Below are 25,890 nucleotides of genomic sequence, written 5' to 3'. Positions count from 1 at the left end.
AACCAATTTTTAAATTAACCTGTTCAATGCTAAACAAATGAAATAGTCTTATGACATTGGAAGCTGAAACCTACTAAATAATTTGAAATCTCTAATGTATTTTAAATCATGGCTGTTTTTGTTTTAGATTTACATCTAGAATTGTTTTAGCTGTTTCCACTTGTTTTCTGGTAAGATCGGTTGGTGTTATAAGTAAAGGTTTTGACTTTTTTAAAAACGAGCTCCTTACTATTAAAGTCCAGTCTCAAGGGACAGAAAGAGACTGGCACTAACATGGCAAAGCTATCATGTTACTTCACAGGAGTGAGGACCAAAACACTAGGCATCATTTCTCAGATGAAATATAAATGATATATACAATAAATAGATAGAAAACAGGACAATGTTTTATTTTATTAAATTTATTGTTCATTTTAAAGCAAGTCAATTACACAGTGACATGACAATCCAATTTGTTCACAAAAGTGTTAACTGAGTTCCCTTGAGAAGCTCTGCTACACGACACCACTTTCCACCTGATTCAAGAAGACAGATGGATGAACAATTACAAAGGCACCGAGGTGCACCTTGACAGATTCAGTACATTCAAGATTTCAATTCAGAAGTTCCTTTCCAACATTTGGGAAAATGTACTTGGATGCAAAACAGTTGTTACCCTTTTCCCATGGTTCCTTTAAAGATTTTGGCCAAGTTTGTTTGGCAAGAGTAACATCAAACTTACTATAGCCTCTCTTTGTAACTACTTTCCCCCCACCCCTTAACTAAGCAGAATACAAAAATCTAAAACTCTCATTTGATAATTTATGAAAATTAGTCAATAAATTTCATAGTACAATCTTCAGTCTTATCTTTTTCAAGCACAGTGATCAGTGCATTTCAAAGTTCAGGGGACTGCCAAAGTAGTGTGGACAGATTGAAATTTAAACTTTTCAACAAAATCAAAGCCTTCCAGCTGTCCAATGAAGAATGAGGTCTGTCCATTCAGAAGGTTGTATAAAATCACAAAGCATTAAAAAAAACAAAACAGAATCAAGGGAACTACATTTTGCTACACTGGGACAGAAACTGGACTTTTCAAATAGCTTCTACCCCAAAAATAAAAGAATGATGAATAGCAGCCAAAGTTCTTAATACAACTATTAAAAAAATAAATTAAAAAAGGATTTCAATTTTTTATATCCAGTTTGAGACTAGTTTGAGAATAAAATATTTGCCTAGCAGCTCTTTTGTAAAATGTTACTATAGGAAAAAGAAACTCGGCGTATTTCTTTCTCACTGCTAACAAAAATAATATGTAGAAAACACATGTCCAGTTTCTTTAACAGTGAAAGACTTCGGTGTCGTATGTTAACAGGAGGCACTGCTGGTGGAAGACCCTCGAGAACAGCGCACACCACACCCTCAGCCCTTGAACCCCACACTCTCTGTGGCGTGGGAGTCCGCTTGGAAGAGCACTAAACAGTTTCTCCAATCGTCAATATTCAGGATCCAGATAACCAAGAACTCGTACATAATGGTGACAAGACTTTCCATTGCACAACAGGTACGTGGTATTTTGAGTTTTGTACCTTCTAGCAAATTCTGAAGGCTACATCGTTTATAAAACTAGTAGGTAAATGTATAACATTTTTAATAGTAAAAACTTATGATAAATATCTTCCATTCCAAAGTATTCAAATATTCCACTCTGGCCACCGTATAAATTATTTTCACTACTAGAAAGCAGAATCTAAATCCTTTAGGCAAAAGATACAAAAACACTTCAAGAAGTCTGCTTCAGAATCTGAATGGTCAATGAGAGGCTTAGATCCATAAATAAAACCAAGTCAGTAGTAGTATATCCCAATGATTGCCCAAAGTGAAATCTTCATGTCGAGAAACACTTTACAAAAGTTACCATATAATATATTCACACACAACAAAATCAGGTTTAGCACTGCAACTCATATTTTCCAGAATAAATTCTACTTAGTTATAAGTAAAATGGCATTCACAGGAAAAGGATTAAAGTGCTAAAGATTCTTTCAAATTTTCCATGGTCACTCGAAATGCCTAATGGACTTAGTATGGTTACTCCTAAGTCATATTTTGAAACAATAACTTTTCTTAAAAACAAAAAGAACATCATCTTCTCCCCAATTTGAAAGGTTTCATTACTCTTACTGATTTAATGGGGAATGTTCCTTTGGTTATTAAGTACAATAAAATCACAAAACCACCAAAAACTAAGATGCAATACTTAAAATTTCCTATGTAACACTACACCTTAAATTTCCAAACCTGCACTACAAGCTACAAAGTAGGAATTCCCAAAATGGCTCCTTGCGCCTTAAACACAGCAGCTAAGTCACATGAGAAAAGTCTTATAGAAACATCAAGAACTTTCAAAATACTCAAAACACAACAGCAAAACTCAATCCCAAAACGTTACCTTAAAAAAAAACCTACTCTAAGTAGAAATTATACTGAGAAGCTTAATATGACTGTCTCCATGAGCTGCTTAAGAGGCCGGAGGTGGGCGGGGCACTTGTCAACAAGTGTACTCAGGATCTAGCTACACGCCCCGCGGCATGTATCGATGCTTAGTGTGTACACGGATGGCCTGCAGGCTTTTCACCAATACTCTTCAGACTTCAGGGCTAGTAACCTTAAATCACACGTGCCTGAGCCCTATTTTATATTTCCATCAACAAAGTCTTTACAAAGGCTCGAGAAGTCATGTGAAACCACTCTTCTGCCTCCAAGAAAGACTATATATAAACCATCTTCAGAAGGTAGCAGTGTAAAAACTACCTGCTCTGTGCCTATATGTACATTAATGAAGACAAAGAAGACAAAACCCTGCTGAAAACTCAAAATCTTGCACAGATCAACAGGGACATATAAACACAGTGCACAGGCTCTACCTAACATCATAACCATGGTCTTCAAAATGGGGTACTGGCTCTTAACAAAAAGATCCCATGACAGTCACAGGACTGGAGGGATAACTCACTGGGTACAAAGCAGAAGGCAACCTACTGGGACACTTCTAAGTGGGCTGTAACTCAAAGTCATTCGGTGTGTATCTAACAGAGTTCACACAGTTCATGGTAATGGTGACATGAGTAAAATCCTGACTGGGAGAGGGAACGGACTTGGAGATAGGGAAACCCTGAGAGACAAAAGGGAAAAACATAATACAGACTTGTTACCACACTTGTTTAGTGCCTCAGTTCCGAAAATCCAAACTATTCAAAATGGAAAAACTGTGAGACTATTCAGATCGCTACATTACAATTCCTGCCTCCTGATTAGAAAGCCCTTCACATGAGCTTCAAAAGGGAAGCAGTCACTTTCCCCAAAGCCTGGCAAAAACGAGAGAAAGAGCACGTGAGCAGGAGGCTCCCCGTGCTGCCTCGCTCTATGTGAACCCAACGCCCACTGCCATGGAGGGACAACGGGCTCCTGCGCTCATTCACTCTAAATGAAGCTAACGTCTACCACCATGGAGGAACAACGGGCTCCCTATGCTGACTCACTCTACATGAACCCAATGCCCACCACCATGGAGGGACAACAGGCTCCCTATGCTGATTCACTCTACACAAAGCCAACGTCCACCACCATGGAGGGACAATGTGCTCCCTGTGCTCATTCACTCTAAATGAAGCTAACTCCCACTGCCATGGAGGGACAATGGGCTCCCTGCGCTCATTCACTCTAAATGAAGCCAACGCCTACTGCCATGGAGGGACAATGGCCTCCCTATGCTGATTCACTCTACACGAAGTCAACGCCCACTGCCATGGAGGGACAATGGGTTCCCTGCACTCATTCACTCTAAACGAAGCCAACTCATGTTGTTGTTGTTATGTGCCGTAGAGTCAAACCCGACTCATAGCGACCCCTCCTTGGGTTTCCGAGGCAGTATCACTACAGAAGTAGGATTGCCCAACCTTCTTTCCGAGGAGTGGCTGGTGGGTTTGAACCACCAGCCGTCTGGTTAGCAGGCAAGTGTCTTAGCCACTATGCTACCAGAGCTCCCAAACGAAGCCAACGCATACCACCATGGAAAGACAACGGGATTCCTGCACTGATTCACTCTACATGAAGCCAACATCCACCACCATGGAGGGACAATGGGCTCCCTGCACTCATTCACTCTACACAAAGCCAACGTTCACCACCATGGAGAGATAATGGGCTCCCTGAGCTCATTCACTCTACACGAAGCCAAAGTCCACCACCATGGAGGAACAACGGGCTCCCTATGCTGACTCATCTACATGAACCCAGTGCCCACCGCCATGGCGGGACAACAGGCTCCCTATGCTGATTCACTCTACACAAAGCCAACGTCCACCACCATGGAGGGACAACGGGCTCCCTGTGCTCATTCACTCTAAATGAAGCTAACGCCCACTGCCACGGAGGGACAATGGGCTCTCTGCGCTCATTCACTCTATACAAGAAGCCAACGCACACCATCACGGAGGGACAATGGGCTCCCTGCGCTCATTTACTCTAAATGATGCCAACGCCTACCGCCATGGAGGGACAATGGCCTCCCTATGCTGATTCACTCTACGTGAAGTCAACGCCCACTGCCATGGAGGGACAATGGGTTCCCTGCACTCATTCACTGTAAACGAAGCCAACGCCTACCACCATGGAAAGACGATGGGATTCCTGCACTGATTCACTCTACATGAAGCCAACATCCACCGCCATGGAGGGACAATGGGCTCCCTGCACTCATTCACTCTACGCAAAGCCAACGTTCACCACCATGGAGAAATAATGGGCTCCCTGAGCTCATTCACTCTACACGAAGCCAACGTCCACCACCATGGAGGGACACCAGGCTCCCTGTGCTCATTCACTCTACACAAAGCCAACCATGGAGAGACAACGGGCTCCCTGCGCTCATTCACTCTACATGAAGCCAACATCCACCACCATGGAGGGACAATGGGCTCCCTGCACTGACTTACTCTACACGAAGCCAACGCCCACCACCATGGAAGAACAATGGATTAAACTATGTTTCAGCAAAAGATATGCTGAAGTCCAATGCTTGTACATTGTGAATGTAATCTTGTTGGGAAAGAGGGTCTTTCTTTCATTATTAAGTTAATATGAGATCAAACTGACGCAGGCTACATCCTAATCCTAATCTCTTCTGAGTGGTGTCTCATAAAGGGGAAGACAGACAGAACAAGTCACATGGGGAAGACAGCATGTAACAAGAGATACATCTGTCAGCAGGAGAGGATGCCAAGGATGGTGATGGCTTTGAGAAGCGAGGTGAGAGACATCAACTAGTTCCTCTTTCAAAGCTTCCACAAGGAACCAACACAGCAGAGACCCTGGCTTGAACGTCCAGTCTCCAGAACTGTGAGAAAATAAATTTCTGGTTTTTAAAGCCACCCACCTTATGTTGTGTTAAGCAGCCCCAGGAAACTAGGACCACATCTGTCTTGCTTATCTTTGCATCCCCTGGGTCCAGGACACTGCAGGCACTCATAGTTACTGAATGAACATAAATCCACATACATCCATGAGCCCAAAATGTATGAACCTACAAACTGCTCAAGATCACCTATGTGAGTTCTTAAAAATCCCGTTTGATAGGTGGTTTTGCTCCAATTTTAATTGCATGCCATAGAGTAATGCACTGACAGCATAACATTTTAGATAACTGACTTTTCTTAAGTCTTCCATCTTAGAATGAAATTCCATTATACTTGTCTAAAGAACACTTTAAATAGACACTAAACCCACAGTTATCTGATTAGTGGTTAATACTGGTTCTAAAACATAAATTCGTACTGCAGCTGGTTTGATTATCTGGTGAAATAATCGTGTGAACAGACGGCTATCAATTACAGGACTGATTCCCAGAGAAATCAATCCCACAATACTTTTTCCCTTCCTGGCTTGAAAAGGGAATCTGACACTCCAGCCAGCTGGAGAGGCACCACATGGTGGGAGTGCCATCCATCTGAGTCCAGAGCAGGGACAACAGAGGATCTGGCATGCACCACCCACATCAACCTCTTCCTGATGCTGTGCCTGTCACTGCCAAATGGGGAGGATAATGTTATAAGCTGCCAATAGTGGAAATTGTAGGAGAGGGAGCCTAAATGCAATTCATCTAGACAGAGATTTTTATTTTTTTGTACTATAATTTACTACTGCATTAAATGGGACTCTTAGCCAACGTGTCAGAAGGACACCTGCTATACCTAAAATTCATAAATGACTAAAGAAAAACACCAATATCCATTAAGACTCTATTTTCTACATCAAATGTGAAACCAAACAAAAGGGGTTTGCAGGAGTGAAAAGACAGACAATGGGGTAACCTCAGAACATGACATAACTAGACCACAAAAATCATATAGACTTGGACCACAAAATTGTTCCTCTGCTCAGAAGTGGAATTAAACCAAGTACTAAAGTTATCAGCCTTCTAACATCTCACCAATGATTCCATCTACTTGAGCTCCCAGTTCCTGTCTCACGGCAATCTAGAGCATCTTGATGTATCTTTATCCTGCTTTTGCTACTGTTCTGTTCATTCTGAAGAAGTTACAAATAATTCTAGCATGTATTGCTTTCAAAATTTAGATTAGAGGGCCTGTACTCTGCTTCCAGTCAACATGCACACCAACAAACCTACTCATCTTCAACACACCTTCCGTCAACAGAAACGTCCTTCGTCCTGCATGTAGGTAGTTTACCATCACTATGTATAAGGAAGACCAGAATGCACCATCTCTCCCTATCATATAAGAAAACTGTAGCGTATGGCTGGGTTATCTCTGACTGTAAAACAATAAAAGATACGATCACAGTTTTAGAATCTAATGTTAGTTCTAAATATAGCTCAGTAGTGAAACACCAGGGTCTAAAGGGCATTTGTAGCAATACAGCAAATACCATTAAGTAAATTAACAATGTTCGTGTGTCTACTTGATGTACAGTTATTGCTAAGACTACCCTGCATTTTGTATCAGGTATATGGTTCGTAATTGTGTCCATCACAATTGTCAGATTGTATTGGGACAGCTATTCATAAAAATGTCTTCAGTGCTGACATAAAAGGAAGACTTATCAAAATGCACACAACTGTTCTGCATTTTCCCAGTAAGAAGCTATAACTTGAATGCGTTCAGACCTGGAGCAGGTTGTTGCTGCTGCGTAAGAGTTGCAGCCATGGCAACGGCGGCTGCATTTGGCATGCTGCTGAAAGGTGTGGGTCCCGTTGTCACTCTGGGTGTGCTCTGCCACTTCTTCGCTTCTGCTCGCCTGGCTTCAAACACATCTATGGCATCACCCAAGAACATTTTCCTGTAGCCAAGGTACTGTTCTTTGAGCACCTAGAGGAATGCAGAAAAAATGCCTATCAAGCTCTGTGCTGACTTGGGTAATAGGTGAATAGATACAACTAAAAATAAGCTAGGAGCTCTGGCAGCATACTGTTTAAGGCACTTGACTACTAACTAGAAGGCTGGTGGTTCACACCCACCAGCCACTACTCCTCGGAAGGAAGGTTGTTCAATCTACTTCCGTACTGATACTGCCTTGGAAACCCAAGGAGGGGTCGCTATGAGTTGGGTCTGACTCCATGGCACATAACAACAACAACAACAAGAAATAAACTATTAAAGACAGATCACAGAATTCCCACTGCCTCAAAGTCAATTCCGACTCATAGTGACCCCGTAGAACAGAGTGGAACTGCCCTATAAGGTTTCCAAAGCGGCCAATCTTTACGGAAGCAAAGCCCAAACCAAACCTGCTGCCACTGAGTTCATGCCAACTCACGGCACCCCTAGAGGACAGAGTAGAACTGCCCTATCAGGTTTCCAAGGCTAGCAATCTTCACAGAAGCAGATTGCCTCATCGCTTTTCAGCAGAGCAGCTGGTGGGTTTAAACTGCTGACCTTCTGGTTTACAACCAAGTGCTTTAACCAGTGCACCACCAAGACTAGATCACAGAACAGAAACTGTCCACATGATACATTTTATCTACACTGCAAATCAGCGTGCAGTGCTACATGCTGGCGCGGGAAGTGGGGTGAGAGTCACTGCTCCCCTGAGCACTCTTCTCCCTATCTCCGTCACTTTACATGTTGCCGACAAGAGTCTGGCTTTGAGCCCTGTGCAAAAAATCAGCTAACTTTCTGACAGGCAAAATAATACTGAAAACTGCATTTTACTCCATTTTCTTTATGAAAAAATGTTTCCCAAATGTCATATCTGTGATAACCTTTGGACTCAAAAAGCTTATTAATAATCAAGAAAACCAGGCAGCATTAAATATGTAACTGTGAAACACCTGTTTTTAAAAGGCTTGGGTGATGCTGAAAACAAGATGCTACCTGAGCAGAGGATGTGAGTGGGCTGCTGCCTTGGGATTACTGGCTGAATGGTGCACAGTGAGGACAAGTCACTCTGAGCCGGTGTAACAGAAACGAAGGAAAGGAGCAAGGGGAGGAGAGAGAAGGGAGGGGGGAGACGAGCTGGAAGGGGAGGCCCTGACGAAGGCCAATGGCGCAAACGAACCTGTTTCAATTTCAGAATCACTGAACACTTTCCTTCAATGTTGAACTTCATTTAGATAGGGTTTATACCACTTTCTGAAGACATGTAAAATATCCCCATTTCCTATCTGTTCTTAAAAACAGAAACAAAAACCAAGCCCACTGCCATCGAGTCCGTTCCAACTCATAGTGACCCGCGTTGGGTTTCCAAGGTGGTCAATCTTTACGGGAGCAGACTGCCCAGTCCTTCCTCTGCGAAGTGGCTGGTGGATTTGAACCACCAGCTTTCCAGTTAGCAATCAAATCAGCAATCTAACTGCTATGTATAGACTGTGGAAGCCATAGTGCTCTTTTTTGAGTCTCAGGATTTGATGTTCCAGCCCCAGACTTTATTCCTGTAGAAGGAACTAAAGCGGCCTGTGTAGGGCTTAAAGCTGGGGAAGTGCAGGGCGTGTGACACAGAGAAAAATTAGCCCTGTTAGAACTGATCTCCCACAATTCCACCCTCTCTTTTTCAGTGCAATTGACACCAACACACCCCAACAGTGTCTGGTATTAGTTCCCAGTAAATTTTAGTTCTACTTCAGATGCTGAGAAGTAATGACCTGCCTTAGAAACTGGAAAAACATAAGATAGCTATTTCAAAACACTGACATCAACTATGACTTAATTAATTCATCACTAAAACTTCCAAGATTGCTAACACCACTGAGGACTGTCCAGGTAATGTGGCTTAAGTCTGTTATCAGACCATCTAGTAAAATATGGAAAAGGAATGAAGAAACACTTGTGAGATTTCTATGGGAAATGCAGCAGCCTAGGATTTATAGTTAGTTTGCTCACTAAACTCAACTGAACATAAATGTTTAGATGTTCACAAAGCATTCTTTGGTTCTTGGATACATATGAAAAAAGGGCATGTCAAAATTTCAGGTTAAGTTTGTCCAACATGACCTGGGGCTCTATGGGAGAATATCTGTCTGAAGGTTATGTTACACAAAAAAGGTAGGTTTCCACCAAAGTGGAACCAGAGCAGGGAAAGTGCCATCGAAAAAGCATGCATAGTTAGAAAAGACATTTCTGGGATTTGCTCTAAGATAAGACCAAAACCCACTGCCATCAAATTGATTCCAACTCATAGTCACCCCTGTTAGGTTTCCAAGGCGGTAAATCTTTACAGAAGTAGATTGCCCCATCTTCCTTCTGTGGAGTGACAGGTGGGTTTGAACAGCCAACCTCCTGGTTAACAGTCAAATGCCTTAAGCACTATGCCAGCAGAGCTCCTTTGCCTATGGTACCGCTGGGGAAAAAGCTCTCTGTGTGGAGAACTGATAAAACAAGACCTTTAGGATCTCGGTAATGGCTGAAACTGGGTGAATCCCTGGATGTTTATTATAATACCAGTCTAACTTTTGTATGTATTTGAAAACTTCTGTAATAAAAATTAAAAAGCCAAAACCAGTTGCCATGGAGTCCAAACATTCCGACTCATGGCAACCCATGTGCCAGAGTAGAATCGTGCTCCACAGAGCTTTCAGCGGCTGACCTCTTGGAGGCAGACAACCAAGGCTTTCTTTTGCAGCTCCTCTGGGTGGACCTGAACTGCTAACCTCTCAGCAGCGAGCACATGAACGATGTGCACCACACCAGGACTCTAATAAAAATTGAGGGAGGACGGGGGAACATTTGTACAACAGCCTTCAAAGTAACAATGCAGCACTTGAAAAAAGCTAGTCCTAAGGCATCTGCTAATGAGAAGGTTGGTAGTTCAAACCCACCAGCCACTCCACAGAAGCAAGAGTGGGCAATCTACTTTCGCAAAGATTTACTGCCTGGGAAACCCAACGGGGGTCGCTATGAGTCAGAATCGACTTGATGGCAGTGGGTTTGGTTTTTTTTGCTTTAGTCATATTTATTATAGACTGATTAATAAAAAACCCAAAAAAATCTGATAAAAAAAATTCCTCCCTTAAAAAGAAATTATATTAAAGATTTGGTCTGAAATCTATTAAAGCTAAAGGTTTGAAGTACGCTGTCACTTCAAAAATAGTATAATTTAAGTGTAATTTAATTCTACAAAAATTCTGTGACCAAGCCAGCTACCCAGAGGGACCGAGTAGTTGATCCTGCAGGCTTGGGACCATAGTCGCAGGGGACATCAAGCTCAATTGGCATAACATACTATACAAAACATTGTTCCACCTACTACTTTGGCGAGTAGCGACTGGGACCTTAAAAGCTAGGAAGCTGCCATCTAGATGCAACAACGGGTCTCTCCTCGTCAAGAAGAAAACCAAAATTAATGGAAACAATCAGTCCCAGCGACTGGTATACCATCCGATCTGCAACCTATATAACTATGAGACCAGAAGAACTAGATGGTGCCCAGCTACCACTGCCATCCACTTGGAAGGGATGTAGGAGATCCTGCATGAAGAGGGAGAACAATGTGGAACAAAACTCAAAATCATTTGGAGGCCAAAAAAAAAAAAAGAAGGTGGAGACCAGGTTTGCTGGTCCAATAGAGCCTGGTGTAACCACTGAGACTATGGCCCCTAGCTGCCCTTTAGGTCTGGAATTGAACCCACAACTGTGGTTTCCAGCCAAACAAAGTACAGACATGTGAGTTAAACATTTACCTCAAGTAGACACACGCCCTGGAGAGAACAATCATGGGAGAAGGAAGGGCTGCTTATGCACAGGGAGATAGCGCAGGGTGCAGAAGAGTATGAAGGGATGGACACTGGGAGGAGGTAACTATGGGGAGGAAGTGGGAGGGGAGCTGCTGCATTGTAAATTTTGGTCAATGACATGAGACAAAGTATATGTGAACTGCTGTATGAAAAGTGAATTTACTCTGTATATCTTCACCCAAATCCTAAAAAAAAAAAAAAAATTCTGCGACCATGCATCAGATTAAAATAAAAATGAAAATTATGATAATCAGAATTAACTCTATATAGGTAATAGTTTATTTGGACTCAGCTGTGGGTGCTTTAAAATTTAGTGATTTTGACCACATAGAACTCCAAGAAATAATGTCATTACATGTGCTTGATTAGTTGGAAAAAATAAATTTCTGTGTAACATCGCACTTACACAAATTAAAAAAAAAAAAACACAACTAGCGCATTATCCATGTGGGTCAAAATATTCCGTGACAAATTACCTTCTTTCCATAATTTAACAAGCATAATACAGTTTCATGCATTTAGAAGGGAGAATGTTGGAAGCGAGTTTTTTATGCAGTGGTCAATAGCCATTTAAAATGCATATAAAATCAAGGCAGGACAAAATGCATTTGCAGCCAAGAATGTTTCTTCTTTGGAGCGCTGTTTATAGCGGTCAAGGATGGCAACAACTGAAATGTTTGAGCGCAGAGGGTGGGTTAAACATACACAGACACACACACACAGTGAAATCTTAAGAAACTACGAAGTGATGCTGAAGAACCACATGCACTAACATGGGAAGGTACTCACAAGGCACTGTTGAAAAAGGTTAAACAGCGCATTGCATATATAAGATAAACCCTAGGATCTTTCTGAAAATGAGTATCTATTATCAACGGTTGTGTCTGTGTATGATTATGGACTATATTTTTTGGGGTGTGGTTTTTTCACTTATATGAAATTTTAGCTATTTCTGTAATAAATGCGGAGACTTTCCTCCCCAAATGAACAAATTCTACATTTGGGGAGATAAAAGTTATCCAGACAGATGAACTGGCAATGAAAACTTACCTTTACATTTTCATGAATAGATTGAAGTTGTGCAGCTAAAGCTACAAATGTTTGATAAATTTTCTGCATAGCCATTGACAAATCTATAAAAGAAAATTATATTATTACACAAACATACATATGATGCAATAAACTTTATTTTTAAAATTATTTATAAGTTCCATTTTCAGTACTGTGAATGTGCTAAGAGAAAAAAACTACACGAATGACAGAGAAGACAACAGACTAATAGAGAGGGAAGTCTACACTAGTAACCAGGGGAAAGGGGAGGTGGGCAGGCCAGCCCTTGTTAACACAGCTCAGAACAAAGCACTTCATATTTACTGGGAACAAAGATGTAGTCAAGCTCCATTAAGAAAATCTACTTATGGCAGCTTAAGACAAGGAAGTTAATGAGAATATCTTCTGCACAACTATAGTTTCACCCCTCTTCTACCGAAAAAAAAAAAAAAGTCTATTGAAAAAAATTCCACAGAAGCGTGTTACCTTGAGGGGTTATATGTGAATTATTTGCTTGAGTGGCAAGATGGTTTTCTAGTTCTTCGATCTGCTGTCTGTACTGCTGAAGCTGAACCTCAAACTGCTGAACCAAGATTCTGAAGTAGCTACATAAAAACATTTTAGAAACCAGATCAGAGTTTTTAAAACATTATTTCCTTTCTCTTCTATATGCCAAATAAATCAATCATTGCCCCGTTTGAGTAGGCCCTCTGATTAGACAGATGATGTCATGTATCTTCAAGTGGCGTAGATACCATTATGGAATTAAAAACCCTTATATCATAAGTTATCAAGGTATCAAAAACAAATACATCTCCTTACTCAGATTCTGAGTGAAAATCCCAATGAAAGGCTATTCTACAAAACAACTTAATACTCTTCAAAAGTATCAAGGTCAGGAAAGCATGAATAGTGCCTATAGGGAGTAGATTAGGAGGAACAACAAGTAAATGCATCCTCAACAAGATTCCAGAGTGGAAAGAGGACATCAGGAGAGAAGTTGGTCACATTCAAATGAGGTCTGTCGTTTGGTTAACAATACCATACCAGTGTTAGGCAAAGGGAACGTAAAATAGAAAAAAGAGTAAAAATAGAACCTTCCTCTACTTGCAAAATTTAATACAGTGGAATGAACAGGGATATTCCCTGTGAACAGCATTCAGATGAAGTGTAACAGCACGACAGTGGTTAAAGGATTAGCTCTCCCAAGCAGGATGTCGAACGGCATCTTTGTGGACTGTATAAACGTTCACGGAACCACAATCAAAAGTTAACAAAATAAACAAACAAACAAACTCTGGACACTGAGGCTCGGGAAAGAGAGAGACAGAAAAGATCAGCCCTCTTAGCTTTCACTTACCCATCAGTGAAATGGTGACAATAAACTACCCGCTAAGGTGGTTACGAGAACTCAATAGGAAAACCTGAAAACTGCTTACAAAGCCCAGCTGCACCTACTAGATAGGTGACAACATAGGGCTTCTCCCCTCCTGTCCTGTGTTCTCTCAGTGAGAAGCTGTGTTCAGAAAATGTGGTAACTTACTCAGCAGGAGCTGTGTTTTCATGTTGAAGGCCAGGTGGTGTTTTCTGAGTCCTTAAAGCTATTTCAGCATTTTTTAACTCCTGATGTACCAGAGGTTTTAAAAAAATAAAATAAAAAGAAGAAGAAGTCAGTTAGAGTTAGGCTGAAATACCAACTACACCTGGGCAGGTGCATCAAACGGTGCCATCTGTGGAGGTTCACGAGGAGAGACCATACCATCGGTGAAGCTGTTCTGTAAAAAGTTGTTAAAACTGTTTTCCAGAAAAGACAAAGTTCACTTCTGCTTTGCTATGGATTGAACTGAGCCCCTATATACCCCCAATTTGTGTTGTAAAACTGAACCCTGGAATCTTAATCCCCTCTGGGAAGTGATTTTCTTGGCACATTAACAAGGCCAGATCTCAGTGTGAGGTGTATCTTAAATGTACCTCTTTTGAGATATGAAAGAGCAGATTAAGCCAGCCAGCCCAAACAGAGAAGATACAGGTTTGCCGAAGGACTCAGGTATAGAAGCTGAAGAGACAGGGCCCTTCCCCCAGAGCCGACAGAGGGAAAGCCTTCCCCTCAAGCTGCGCCCTGAATTCGGACTTCTAGCCTCCGAAACTGTGAGAAATAAACTTCTGTTCATTAAAGCCGCCCACGTGTGGTACTCCTGTAACAGCAGCACTAGGTAAAGACAAACATCCTTCGTGATAATTATGTTCAGCTGTTGATCAATTCAAGAAGCTACAGATTTCTGTAGGATTCATGAAGCTAACTCGGCCAGAAAGATTCCGCTACTATTTTAAAAATCTTCTTTAATATATAGTGTAGAAAATTCTATTTAAAAAAAGGAAGGAAGTGGTGACAATAACAGTGAGGCTGATGACGGCATCAGTTAACATCCAGATGCTTACTATGTACCAGGCACTATGCTAAGGCTTCCTTATATTTTCACAGTTAATCCCTGATGATAACCCCATCATGCACGTATGAGGAGACCCTGGATGGCACAAACAGTTAAGAGCTCAACTACTAACTGAAGGGTGGCGGTGCAAACTTACCCAGAAGTGCCTTGGAAGAAAGGCCTCGCAATCTGTCTCCAAGAGGTCACAGTCTTGATAACCCTACAGAACACACATCTCCTCTGATACACACGGGGTCACCATGCGTCTGAATCAATTCGGCAGCAACTAACAACAACACTGTAGGTACTGCTGTAAGAACTACTACAGAAGCTACCTTTTTTACAGACGAAGAAATGGAGTTACACTGATATTAAGTAAGTCACTGCAGTGAAGTAAATTACCTGGTATGGCTTTTCCAGCCGTAAGTCTTTGTAAACTCCATGGTGGAATTTGCCATGAGCAACCAAGTAGCTCCCGATTATTAGTTATCCCCCTGGGGTATTTCTGTTGGGACCAGCACAAAGAAATTTTCTGGGAAGTTCGCTCTCTCTCAGGTGTATGGAATTCTGATGCTGGGATTGGTTAGCTTGGTCACTCTGCCAGGCTCAAAAGGAAGCCTCCTAAAGGCAGAAGGTGTCTCTCTGACCACTAGCTGAGAAAGAGACAACAAAAGACATATGCTGCTGAGAAAGAGATACCGAGAGACACGCACTGCTGGGAGAGAGACGACGGGCTGAGAGAGACTAAGCATTGTTCCTGAACTTGCCTTATAGCTTCGTGCTTCCCTAATAAACCCCATAAACTGTGAGTTGTGTGTGGCTACTGCAGTGAATTATCAAACCTAGCAGAGAGGTGGTGCTGCGGGAGGAACGGTTTGTGAAAGGGCTGGAGGGAGGCAGCATGCCTGGCCTTGCAGGAACAGGCCTTGGGCTACTGAGAGCGATTCTGTCTTCTTGTGCAGTTAGAGAAGGTTGGAAGATGTGGCCTCCCTGTCCCCTTGGCAGTCACCACTGCCATGTAGCTGGAAAAACTGAGACGTGCATCCAGGCGGCCTGAATGCCTTAAATCAGTCATGCTGAGCCATTCCTGTGTTGCCTTCTAAGCAGCTCTGGTGGCACAGTGCCTAAGGCATTTGGCTGCTAACCATAAGGCTGGTGGTTCAAACCTATCAGCTGCTCCACGGAAGGAAGACGGGGCAATCTACTTCTGTAAAGATTTACCACCTCAGAAACCCACTGGGGGTCGCTGTGAGTCAGAACCAACTCAATGGCAGTGAGTTGGGGTTCTTTTGGTTTATGTTGCCTTCTACCCTGCCTCAGCGCCATTTCCATCTTCCAGTTAACAGCTTTTCAAAACTAATATTCTGCTTTCTCCTCTTACATTCCACATTCTTACCATTTCACTGCTTTCTCACTCATTATTTAAGTTTCTCTTATTAAAAAATAAATTTATATTCTCTGTGGTGCAGTGAATTACTTTGTAATCTTTTTAACTCCCACCAGATTACTGGGTAGGACCATACAAATAAGGTATGCAGAACTCTGATGTTGGGATTTGTTAGTTATGTCACTCTGCCAGGCTGAAAAATGGGCCTTCCTAGGGTTCAAACCCACCAGCCACTCCTCAGAAGGAAGAATGGGCAATCTACTTCCGTAGAGATACTGCCTTGGAAACTCAAGGATGGGTCGCTATGAGTCGAATTGACTTGATGGCAGTAGTTTGGTTTGGTTTTAGGGTCACAGAGATCTCACTGCCATCAAGAGAGAAGAGCTGAAGTGAAGTAGAGTGCATCCTTGTACTTGAGATCCCTGCACTGGACCTCCTTGGCAGAGACACCCGGCAGAGAGAGACACCCCAGCATAGAAAGACTCCCCAGCAGAGAGAGACAGCCAGCAGAGAGATGGATGCAGAGGAACCAAGAGGCACAAGACAGAGTGGCAGGCTTACCTGGCCCACAGAGCTAAAAAGCTAAAAGGCCTGAGTGCCCTTGGGCAGGAGGCTTGATGAAAGAGTGAGGTGCACCTAGATATACTTATCAGCAAGCTAAAAGAGCTTTGTAACACACTTGGCCGAGCAGGGCAGAGGCCCGGCTGAGAGGCCAAGGGCCAAAGAGGCATGTCTGAAGGCACAACAGAGGGGAGACTGTCCTCGTCGAAGTGCGTTCCTGAATGTGAATCGTACCGTTACTTCCTTAATAAACCCCATAATCATGAATATCGTCTGTGAGTTCTGTGTGGTCATTGCAACAAATTATCAACCCAGCAGAGAAGTAGTGAGTGCCATAGGAGGAACAGTCGGTGTCAGAACTGATAAAAGGCTGGAGGGTGGCAGCATGTCTGGCCTCATAGGAATAAGCCCTGGGCTGCTGAGGGTAATTCTGTCTTCCTCTTGTGAAGTTAAGAGGAGGTCAGAAGATGTCACCTCCGTGTCCTTTCTGCACTAACAACCTGTATCTGCCAAGCCTCTCAAAAAACAAACAAACTAGGTATAATGGTTGTTTCTGCTTCCTTTTCAGTCTTCACCTCAGGCTTCCTGACTCTTATATGAACGCTCTAGACTCTGCTCACAGTCACCTCTCTCCACACTCACTCTTGCCAGGCCCAGAGGCACACCCAGTGCTCAAGTACCCAACTGCTCCTAGGGTCTCACACAGGCCTACCTCATGCTGCCATGGCTTTACTTACCTAGCTCCTTTGGCTTGGAATGCCCTCCCTCATGCTGGCTTTCCTTCCTACCACCTGGGGAACACCTGCCTATGTTTAAGATGCAACACATCTGGTCAGATGATAAGTGTCCATTCAAGCTCCCGTGCCTTGGACCTGGAACACAGTACCCAAACTGATATACAATACCTCCCCTTACCTGCTGCACATATTTTCATCCCAATGCCTGTTAAAGTGCCTGGCACGTAACAAGACCGTTATGGAATGAATGGATGCTGCAGAACTCAGCAATATCACATCAACGCCCCTACTGGCATCCTTCCTCCACCAACCTCCCCACAAAAGACAACTGTAACCACCCAACTTATTTCAACTCTTGAGTTACCCACCAAAAAACAAGATCTTTAAAAGACATTACTCTCTTTGCCGTAAGGCTCTCGGTTCCACAATCACAATTACCACTCCTCACTCCAGAACTAATGAGTTTTGAGCATTTCTCAGAAAGGCTGGCTTTGAGAAAAAAAGATTTTATGGGTCACATGAGACTGTTATGAACACTGAATCATTAAGGGACACAGAAAAGTTTTTTTTTTAATTAATAATTCATCAGACCAGGTACAGCAACAGTTCCTAAATATCAAAAATAGAAGTATGCATTATTTTATCAAACTTCTTGGTATCTCCAACAAAATTTCCTCAACAGTGTAGCTATTACTCCCTCAGGAAGCTTTCTTTGACCCTTACCCTCTTCTTCCTTTTACCACCTTTGAACTCTACCAAATCTTTCCTCATTTCACTAGGCTTAAGAGTTGTCTTCTTATCCCTGAAAGATTATTACTAGCAAGCATGACACATAACAGGTATTTCATGAATATCTGTGAATGGAGCCATTCAATTTCAGAGCTACAATGGATCCTACCAAAGATCACATTTATGTCTTTTCCATTCAAGTTTGCCTCTTCAACCTTCACTAATGATCTTTTTCATGTGATGTTATTTTATAAATTATAAATTTACATTAAATTTACATATTTCACATAACATTTATGCAGAGTCTAAATATTTTCCACAGTCTAGAAGCATAAGCTTTTCTTCTGTATCTGATGATATTTAAGGAAGAATGAGTAAGGAAGAGACATGGGAGGCTACTTTATTCATACGGAATGTGTAAGAAACTGGGAAATCTCAATGCAGACAGCAGTCTTTTAACTCCCTTTAAAACACTTCATGGCTTAGTCTGCTTTTCCCTCTCACAAATAGAACAGCTAAGCTGTTGCCATTAGGTGCCACTGAGCTGGTTCTGACTCACAGTGACCCTGTATGTCCAACAGAACAGAACGCTACCCAGTCCTACCTCACCCTCACAAATGTTGCTATGCTTCAGCTCATTATTACAGCCACTGTGTCTACCTATCCATAACTCTTTTAGTAACACAGTATTTTAAAAAATAGATTGTAATTATCTAATAGTTGACTTAAAGACATATACCAAACCCAGTGCCATCGAGTCAATTCTGACTCACAGCGACCCAATAGGACAGAGTAGAACTGCCCATAGGGCTTCCAAGACTGCAGTCTTTACAAAAACAGACTGCTACATCTTTCTGTATGGAATTGCTGGTGGATTTGAACCACGGACCTTTCAGTGGGCAGTCAAGTACTTACACTACACCACCAGGTCTCCTTTAAAGACGTATCTCACCAAATCCAGTGCTACTGAGTCAATTTCGACACACAGGGCCCCTAAAGGATGCTGCTCCATAGGGTTTCCAAGGCTGTCAACCTTTACAGAAGCAGACACCCTCATCTTTCTCCCACACAGTGGCTGGTGGGTTGAACTGCTGACCTTTGAGTTAGTAGCCAAATGCATGAGCCACTGTATCACCAGAGCTCCTTTTAAAGACATAAAAACTCCAAACCAAATTCACTGCCATCGAGTCAATTCTGACTTACAGCAACACCCACTGGGTTTCTAAGGCAGTAAATCTTTACGGAAGTAGATTGCCCTATCTTCCTTCTGTGAAGCCACTGGTAGGTTTGATCCGGCAACCTTCTGATTAGCAGTCAAATGCCTTAGGCACTGTGCCACCAGAGCTCCTTTCTAAAGACGTAAGTACCTTTAAAATTTTTACTTAAAATATTATGAAGAGCACAGCATTCTGAAGAACCAACATTAAAAAAGGCCTATCATGTAAAGGACATTTTAACACCAGAGACAACTTTAGGGACAGAATTCTAGACTGCCATGATCAGAGTAAGTAGATTTCATAATTGTGATCTATAAAACACAAGAAAATTACCTATCATCATTTTTCACCAGTAAAGCAAAAGAGAATGTCCCTTACATTATATTGTAACATATATTGCATTATATATTGTTCCCTTACTTCTCAAATGAAAATAATAATACCTACTTCACTCATAGGAGTTCTGGTAGCATAGTGCCTAAGGCACTTGACTGCTAACCAGAAGGCTGGCGGTTCAAACCCACCAGCCACTCCTCGGAAGGAAGGCTGGGCAATCCTACCTCTGTAGAGATACTGCCTCAGAAACCCAAGGAGGGGTCGCTATGAGTCGGGGCGACTTGACGGCAAATAACAACAACAACAACAACCTCATTCATACAGGCCTGCTGTGAAAATTAAACCAAGTAAATACACATAAACTGCTTAGGGCACTATCACGTACACAAGTAAGCACTCAATAAAAACTGCCCGTTACTGTTATCCTAGAAATTTAAAAGTACATGTGCTACTTGATTCTTTTAAAGTATGTCTGGATTTAACTTTTTAATTACAAAAAGAAACACCCCGTGCCTTAAGCCAGTATACCTGAGCGGTTTCACCTTTCAGCTTGTCGATGAGGAGCGTGTTCCTCTGCAGCCCACTGGCCGCCAGGGACAGGAGCCGCTTCAGCGCTTTGATGTCCTCTTGCACCTTTAGCATGGCTTTTGAGGACATTCTACTGATTTCCTCTTGGACCTGTTTTTGCTCTTTCACAAATTTTCTATTAAAAAAAAAATAATAAAAGAATTGCATTTAGAAAAAAAAAAAAATCCACCTTTGGCTGCCACAGGGGAAAAAAAGTACACTTAAAATAAGCTGGTCCTAGTCCAAGTGTTTAAGAAACAACAACTAAAACCATCGACAGTTCACATGTTTTCAAGAGCGGCAGTTACTGTTTGAATTCCTGTTGCTCTGCTTCCTCTTCCATTTTTTCAAGCATTAGAATCTTAATCCAAGCCAAACTGTTCAGGAGGAAAAGATGTTCCCCATAAAATGCACTCAGAATTCCTCACGTGTCACTTATCTGATTGCACATGATACTCACTGCAGATTTTCAACATCCTGGCAGACGACGGGGGGTAGGTTTTCATCCTTCAGTGCTTTACTATCCCTAAGAAAAAGGCCACAAATATATTAAAATCATTGCTATGAAAAGAATCAGCAGTTGACATTTACTAAAGTATGTGTCAAGATATGATAAAATACAGCAAAGGTTCCCATTTACAGCATCCCTGGATCATTTCAAAGTTCTTTAGAAAGCATAACAAATTTCCTAATGCATAAAATAAAGATATTTGAACAATTCATCTGACATACAGACTTCTTATCTAACAAGGCTGGCACATACTATAAATACACTTAACATTTGACTAAATGGTTAAGAAAAACAATCAGACTGGCTGAGATGTTGAAGGAAGTTGCCTCTAGCCAAAAGGTTCTATGATTGAGTTTTATTCAAGTCAAAGTATTAAAGTGTCCATTAAAGGAAGTCTACAAAGCTTTTCACATAGAGATGTTCCAATTATGATTTGTTCTTTGCTATCCACTGAAATAAGAAGATATGACCAAGGGATAGCTTCAGGGAGTCACAAATACTCAGAGAGGACAAGCCAAGCTAAACCTGGCAAGCTGCAATGGAATCTCGAGTTAGATTTCAATCACAGAATAGCTACCACTAACTTCCCTGATATAATCCTCAGCCTCTCAGCTTCTTCACTTCCAGAATAGAGGTAAAGTATACACAAGATACTAGTGGGAAGCGCACTTGGTAAGTTATTTACAAATGCTTTCTTCAACGAAATGCAGATTAGGTGAAAGTACAGACAGCCTATAATTTGGTAATTAAAACTCTTCAAAGTATTTTAAAGATAAATTGTAAACTTACTCTGGTCTTGTTCCTGTTTTATCACCTAGAAAATACAAGGGGCTTCGTTTAAAGAAAAGTAATTTAGCAAAATGTTTTGCAAATAGAAGTTTTCACTTAACACTTTTAATTAATTTAAATTTAATATAAGTTTTAAATTCACTAACTTAAGGTGTAAGTAAATTTAACCGTGGTGCCACATGGGTTAAACACTCTGCCGTGAACCAAAAGGTCTGTGGTTCAAACCCACCAGATGCTCTGTGAGAAAAAGATGCCGCAGTCTGCTTTCATATACATTACAGCCTTGGAAACCCTATGGAGCAGCAATACTATGAACTATAGGGTTGTTATGAGTCAAAACCAACTCAATAGCAATGGGTTTTGTTTTTTTGAAAGTGTAAGTACACACGATTAAGGCAGCTTAAGATGACCTCTCAGGGCATGTTATAACTTGTCATGAACTCAGAAGAACTGGCATGTCCACCAGACATGTGACACAGCTGGTTTTCATCAACTTCCTTCAAGGGAAAGAATATTCTTTTCTCTGCCTCTTTCACAGGTGATGTCCTGTAGACAGTTTATACTCTTGCCTAACAGTTTAACTGCTAGGTAACTTTACCTGTCACTTTTTCAGGCCCTATCAGTAGAGAACAGAACACTAGGACCTAATTACCTGAAATTCTCCATTCTACAAAATCAACCAACTATTTTATACACACACACATAGCCACATTTATATTTACATACATATATACGGATATATCAAATATGCCCACAGACATTTCAACAGCTCCCTCAATGAAAACACCTAATTGACAATGATCAGCAGTACCATATACCTCCACCTCTCATCTGTCAGTGTATCACACCACGGTGCTTTGCTTATTGCTGTGAAGCTAGAAGCTACACCACTGGTATTTCAAATATCTGCAGGATCACCCATGGACAAGCTTCAGTGGAGTTTCCAAACTAAGACAAACTAGGAAGGAGGACGTGGCCAGGTCCACTTCTAAAAAAAATCGGTCAGTGAAAACCTTATGAATAGCAGTGAAATACTGTCTGATCCAGTGCCGGAATATGAGCCCCTCAGGGTAGAAGGCACTCAAAGCATGACTGAGGAAGAGCTGCCTCTTCAAAGTAGAGTTGACCTTAGACTTTGTAGAGTGGATGGAGTAAAGCTTTCAGGACCTTAATTTGCTGATGCAGCACAACGCAAAATGAGAAGAAATAGCTGCAAACACCCATTAATAATCAGAACGTAGAATGTTTGAAATATGACTCTAGGAAAATCTGAAGTTGTCAAAAATGAAATGAAACGCATAAAGTTCAATATCATAGGCATTAGTGAGCTGAAGTGGACTGGTTATGGCCATTTTGAATCAGACAGTTATATGGTCTACTATGCCACAAATGACAGATTGAAGAGGAATGGCATCAGATTCATTGTCAAAAGAACACATCAAGTATACTACCACCAATGATAGGATGATATCCATACGCTTACAAGGAAGACCAGTAAATATGACTATTATTCAAATTTACACACAACCAATCAAAGTTGAAGAAATTGAAGATTTTTACCAACATCTGCAGTCTGAAACTGACGAAACATGCAATCAAGATGCATTGATAATTACTAGTGACTGGAATGAGAAAGGCGCAAAGAAAGCAGACTGTAGTTGGAAAATATGGCCTTGGTGACAAGAACAGTGCCAGAGATCATATGACAGAATTTTGCAAGAACGACTTATTCAACAACATAAATGTCAACAATACACATGGACCTTACCAGATGCAACACAAAGGAATCGAAATGACTACACTTGCAGAAAGAGGCAACAGAGGAGCTCAACATCATCAGTCAGAACAAGGCCAGGGGCCAACAGCAGAACAGACCATCAATTGCTCACATGCAAGTTCAAGGCAAAGCTGAAGAAAATTAAAGCAAGTCAATGACAGCAAAGTACCAAAAACCAAAAACAAACCCACAACTGCTGAGTTGATTCTGACTCATAGCAACACCCACTGTGTTTCTGAGGAGGTTAAGTCTTTTGGAAGTAGAGTGCCCAGTCTTGCTTCCACAGAGTGGCTGGTGGGTTTGAACCACCAACCTCTGGTTAGCAATCAGATGCCTTAGGCACTGTGCTACCATTAGAGCAAAGTACACTAAATATATCCCACCCGAATCTAGATTTCAAGAAAAGATTTGATGCAATGAACACTAATGACCGACCACAAGATGAGTTGTGAGATGACATCAAGGACATATGAAGAAAGCAAAAGGTCATTAAAAAGATATGAAAGAAAAGACCGAAATGGATGTCAGAAGAGACTCTGAAACTTGCTCTCAAACTAGTAGCTAAAGGGAATGGAAGAAATGATGAAGTAAAAGAGCTGAACAGAAGTTTTCAAAGGGCACTCGAAAAGACAAAGTGAAGTATTATAATGAAAGGTACAAAGACCGGCAGTTAGAAAACCAAAAGAGATGAACATGCTTGGCAGTTCTCAAGCTGAAAGAATGGAAGAAAAAAATCAAGCCTTGAGTTGTGATACTGAAGGTTTCTATGGGGAAAATACTGAATGATGCAGGAAGCATCAAAAGAAGAAGGAAAGAATATAGAGTCATTATACCAAGAAAGAACTGGTTGACAGTCAACCATTTTAGGAGGTAACGTATGATCAAGAACCAAGAGTACGGAAGAAGAAATCCAAGCTGCACTGAAGGCACCGGTGAGAAACAAGGATCCAGGAATTGGTGGAGTACCCATTATAGTTTCAACAAACAGAGGCAATGCTGGAAGCACTTACTCATCTACGCCAAGAAATGTAGAAGACAGCTATCTGGCCAGCCAACTGGAAGAGAGCCATATTTGTGTCCATTCCAAAAAAGACAATCCAACAAAATGAGGAAATTACTGAACAGTATCATTAATATCCCATCTAAGTAAAATTATGCTGAAGATAATTCAAGAATAGTTGCAGCAGTACATCAACACAAAACTGCCAGAAATTCAAACCCAATTCAGAAGACATAAAATGAGGGATATCATTGCTGATGGCCAGTGGATCTTGGCTAAAAGCCAAGAATACCAAAAAAGATACTTACCTGTGTTTTACTGCCTATGCAAAGGCATGGATCATAACAAATTACTGCTAACACTGTGCAGAATGGGAATTCCAAAACACTTAATTGTGCTCATGAGGAATTTGTACACAGACCAAGAAGCTGCTGTTTGAACAGAACAAGAGGTTACTGCATGATTTAAAATCAGGTGAGATGTGCGTCAGGGTTGTTATCTTTTCACCATACTTATTCAACCTGTGTGCTGAGCAAATAATTCGAGACGCTAGACTACATGAACAACACAGTATCAAGAGTGGAGAAAGACTTGTGAACAAATCTGCGATATGCAGATGACACAACCTTGTTCACTGATAGAAGATTTGAAGCACTTACTGATGAAGATCAAAGGCTGCAACCTTCAGTACGGATTACACCTCAACATAAAGAAAACAAAAGTCCTCACAACCGGACCAATAAGCAACTTAAGTTAATGGAGAAAAGACTGAAATTGTTGAGGATTTCATTTTACTTATTATCAAATTATTACTTTGATCCATTATCAAAGCCCATCTAAGACAAGCAGTCAAAAAATGAAACGACGTAATGCATTGGGCAAATCTGCATCAAAAGACCTCTTTAAAGTGTTAAGAAGCAAAGATGTCATTTTGAAGACTAAGGTGCACTTGACCCAAGCCATGGTATTTTTAGTCACTTCATATGCCTGTGAAAGCTGGACAATAAATAAGGAAGATGGAAGAATTATGGTGCTGGTGAAGAATACGGAATATACCATGTACTCTCAGAGGAATGAACCTATCTACCTTAATGTACAGTCACAATGTGCCTTAGAAGCAAGGACGGTGAGAGTGTGCCTCACACAAGTTGGACATCTCATCAAAAGGGTCGAGTCTCTGCAAAGAACATGATGCTTAGTAAAGTTGAGGGTCAGTGAGACAGACAAAGACCCTCAACAAAATAGACTGAAACGGAGACTGCAAACGTGGATTCAAACATAGCAACTGTTATGATGGTGCAGGACTGGGCAGTGTTTTGTTCTTTTCTATGTAGTCTCACTATGAGTCAGAATCAACTTGATAGCAACTAACAACAACAACAAAAGTATATACGTAAAAGACAGAAAGTTGAGAGCTCCTTCTGCAAAGTGGTGATCTGGTGGCTCACATTCTGCTTTTCTTAGTTTATTTCTGACTAAAACATAGTTAACTATTCTTGGAAGAAAATATGGAAAATACAGAAATAAAAAATTTAATGCTAGCAAACCCAGGGAACCACTGGCTCCTTGTAGA

The 25,890-nt window shown here is 41.4% G+C and overlaps 1 protein-coding gene across 1 annotated transcript in view; it reads right to left on the bottom strand.

The window, feature by feature from the left end:
- Positions 1-25,890, bottom strand: part of NUP58 (nucleoporin 58) — a 73,364-nt gene that overhangs the window by 3,458 nt on the left and 44,016 nt on the right. Inside the window, exons 7-13 of the mRNA XM_007942535.2 lie at positions 21,541-21,565; positions 20,701-20,766; positions 20,202-20,376; positions 13,821-13,900; positions 12,764-12,882; positions 12,278-12,360; positions 7,166-7,367 (exon numbers count right to left, since the gene is read on the bottom strand). Coding sequence (XP_007940726.1) covers positions 7,166-7,367; positions 12,278-12,360; positions 12,764-12,882; positions 13,821-13,900; positions 20,202-20,376; positions 20,701-20,766; positions 21,541-21,565 — 750 coding nt within the window. The remainder of the gene's footprint in view (positions 1-7,165; positions 7,368-12,277; positions 12,361-12,763; positions 12,883-13,820; positions 13,901-20,201; positions 20,377-20,700; positions 20,767-21,540; positions 21,566-25,890) is intronic.

This window comes from Orycteropus afer, unplaced genomic scaffold, assembly GCF_000298275.1.
Source record: "Orycteropus afer afer isolate SDZICR_OR568_19922 unplaced genomic scaffold, OryAfe1.0 scaffold00092, whole genome shotgun sequence".
In the NCBI taxonomy this organism is placed as follows: Eukaryota; Metazoa; Chordata; class Mammalia; order Tubulidentata; family Orycteropodidae; genus Orycteropus; species Orycteropus afer.
Note: the sequence above shows the minus strand (reverse complement) of the source record. Positions and strands in the feature narration are given on the sequence as shown.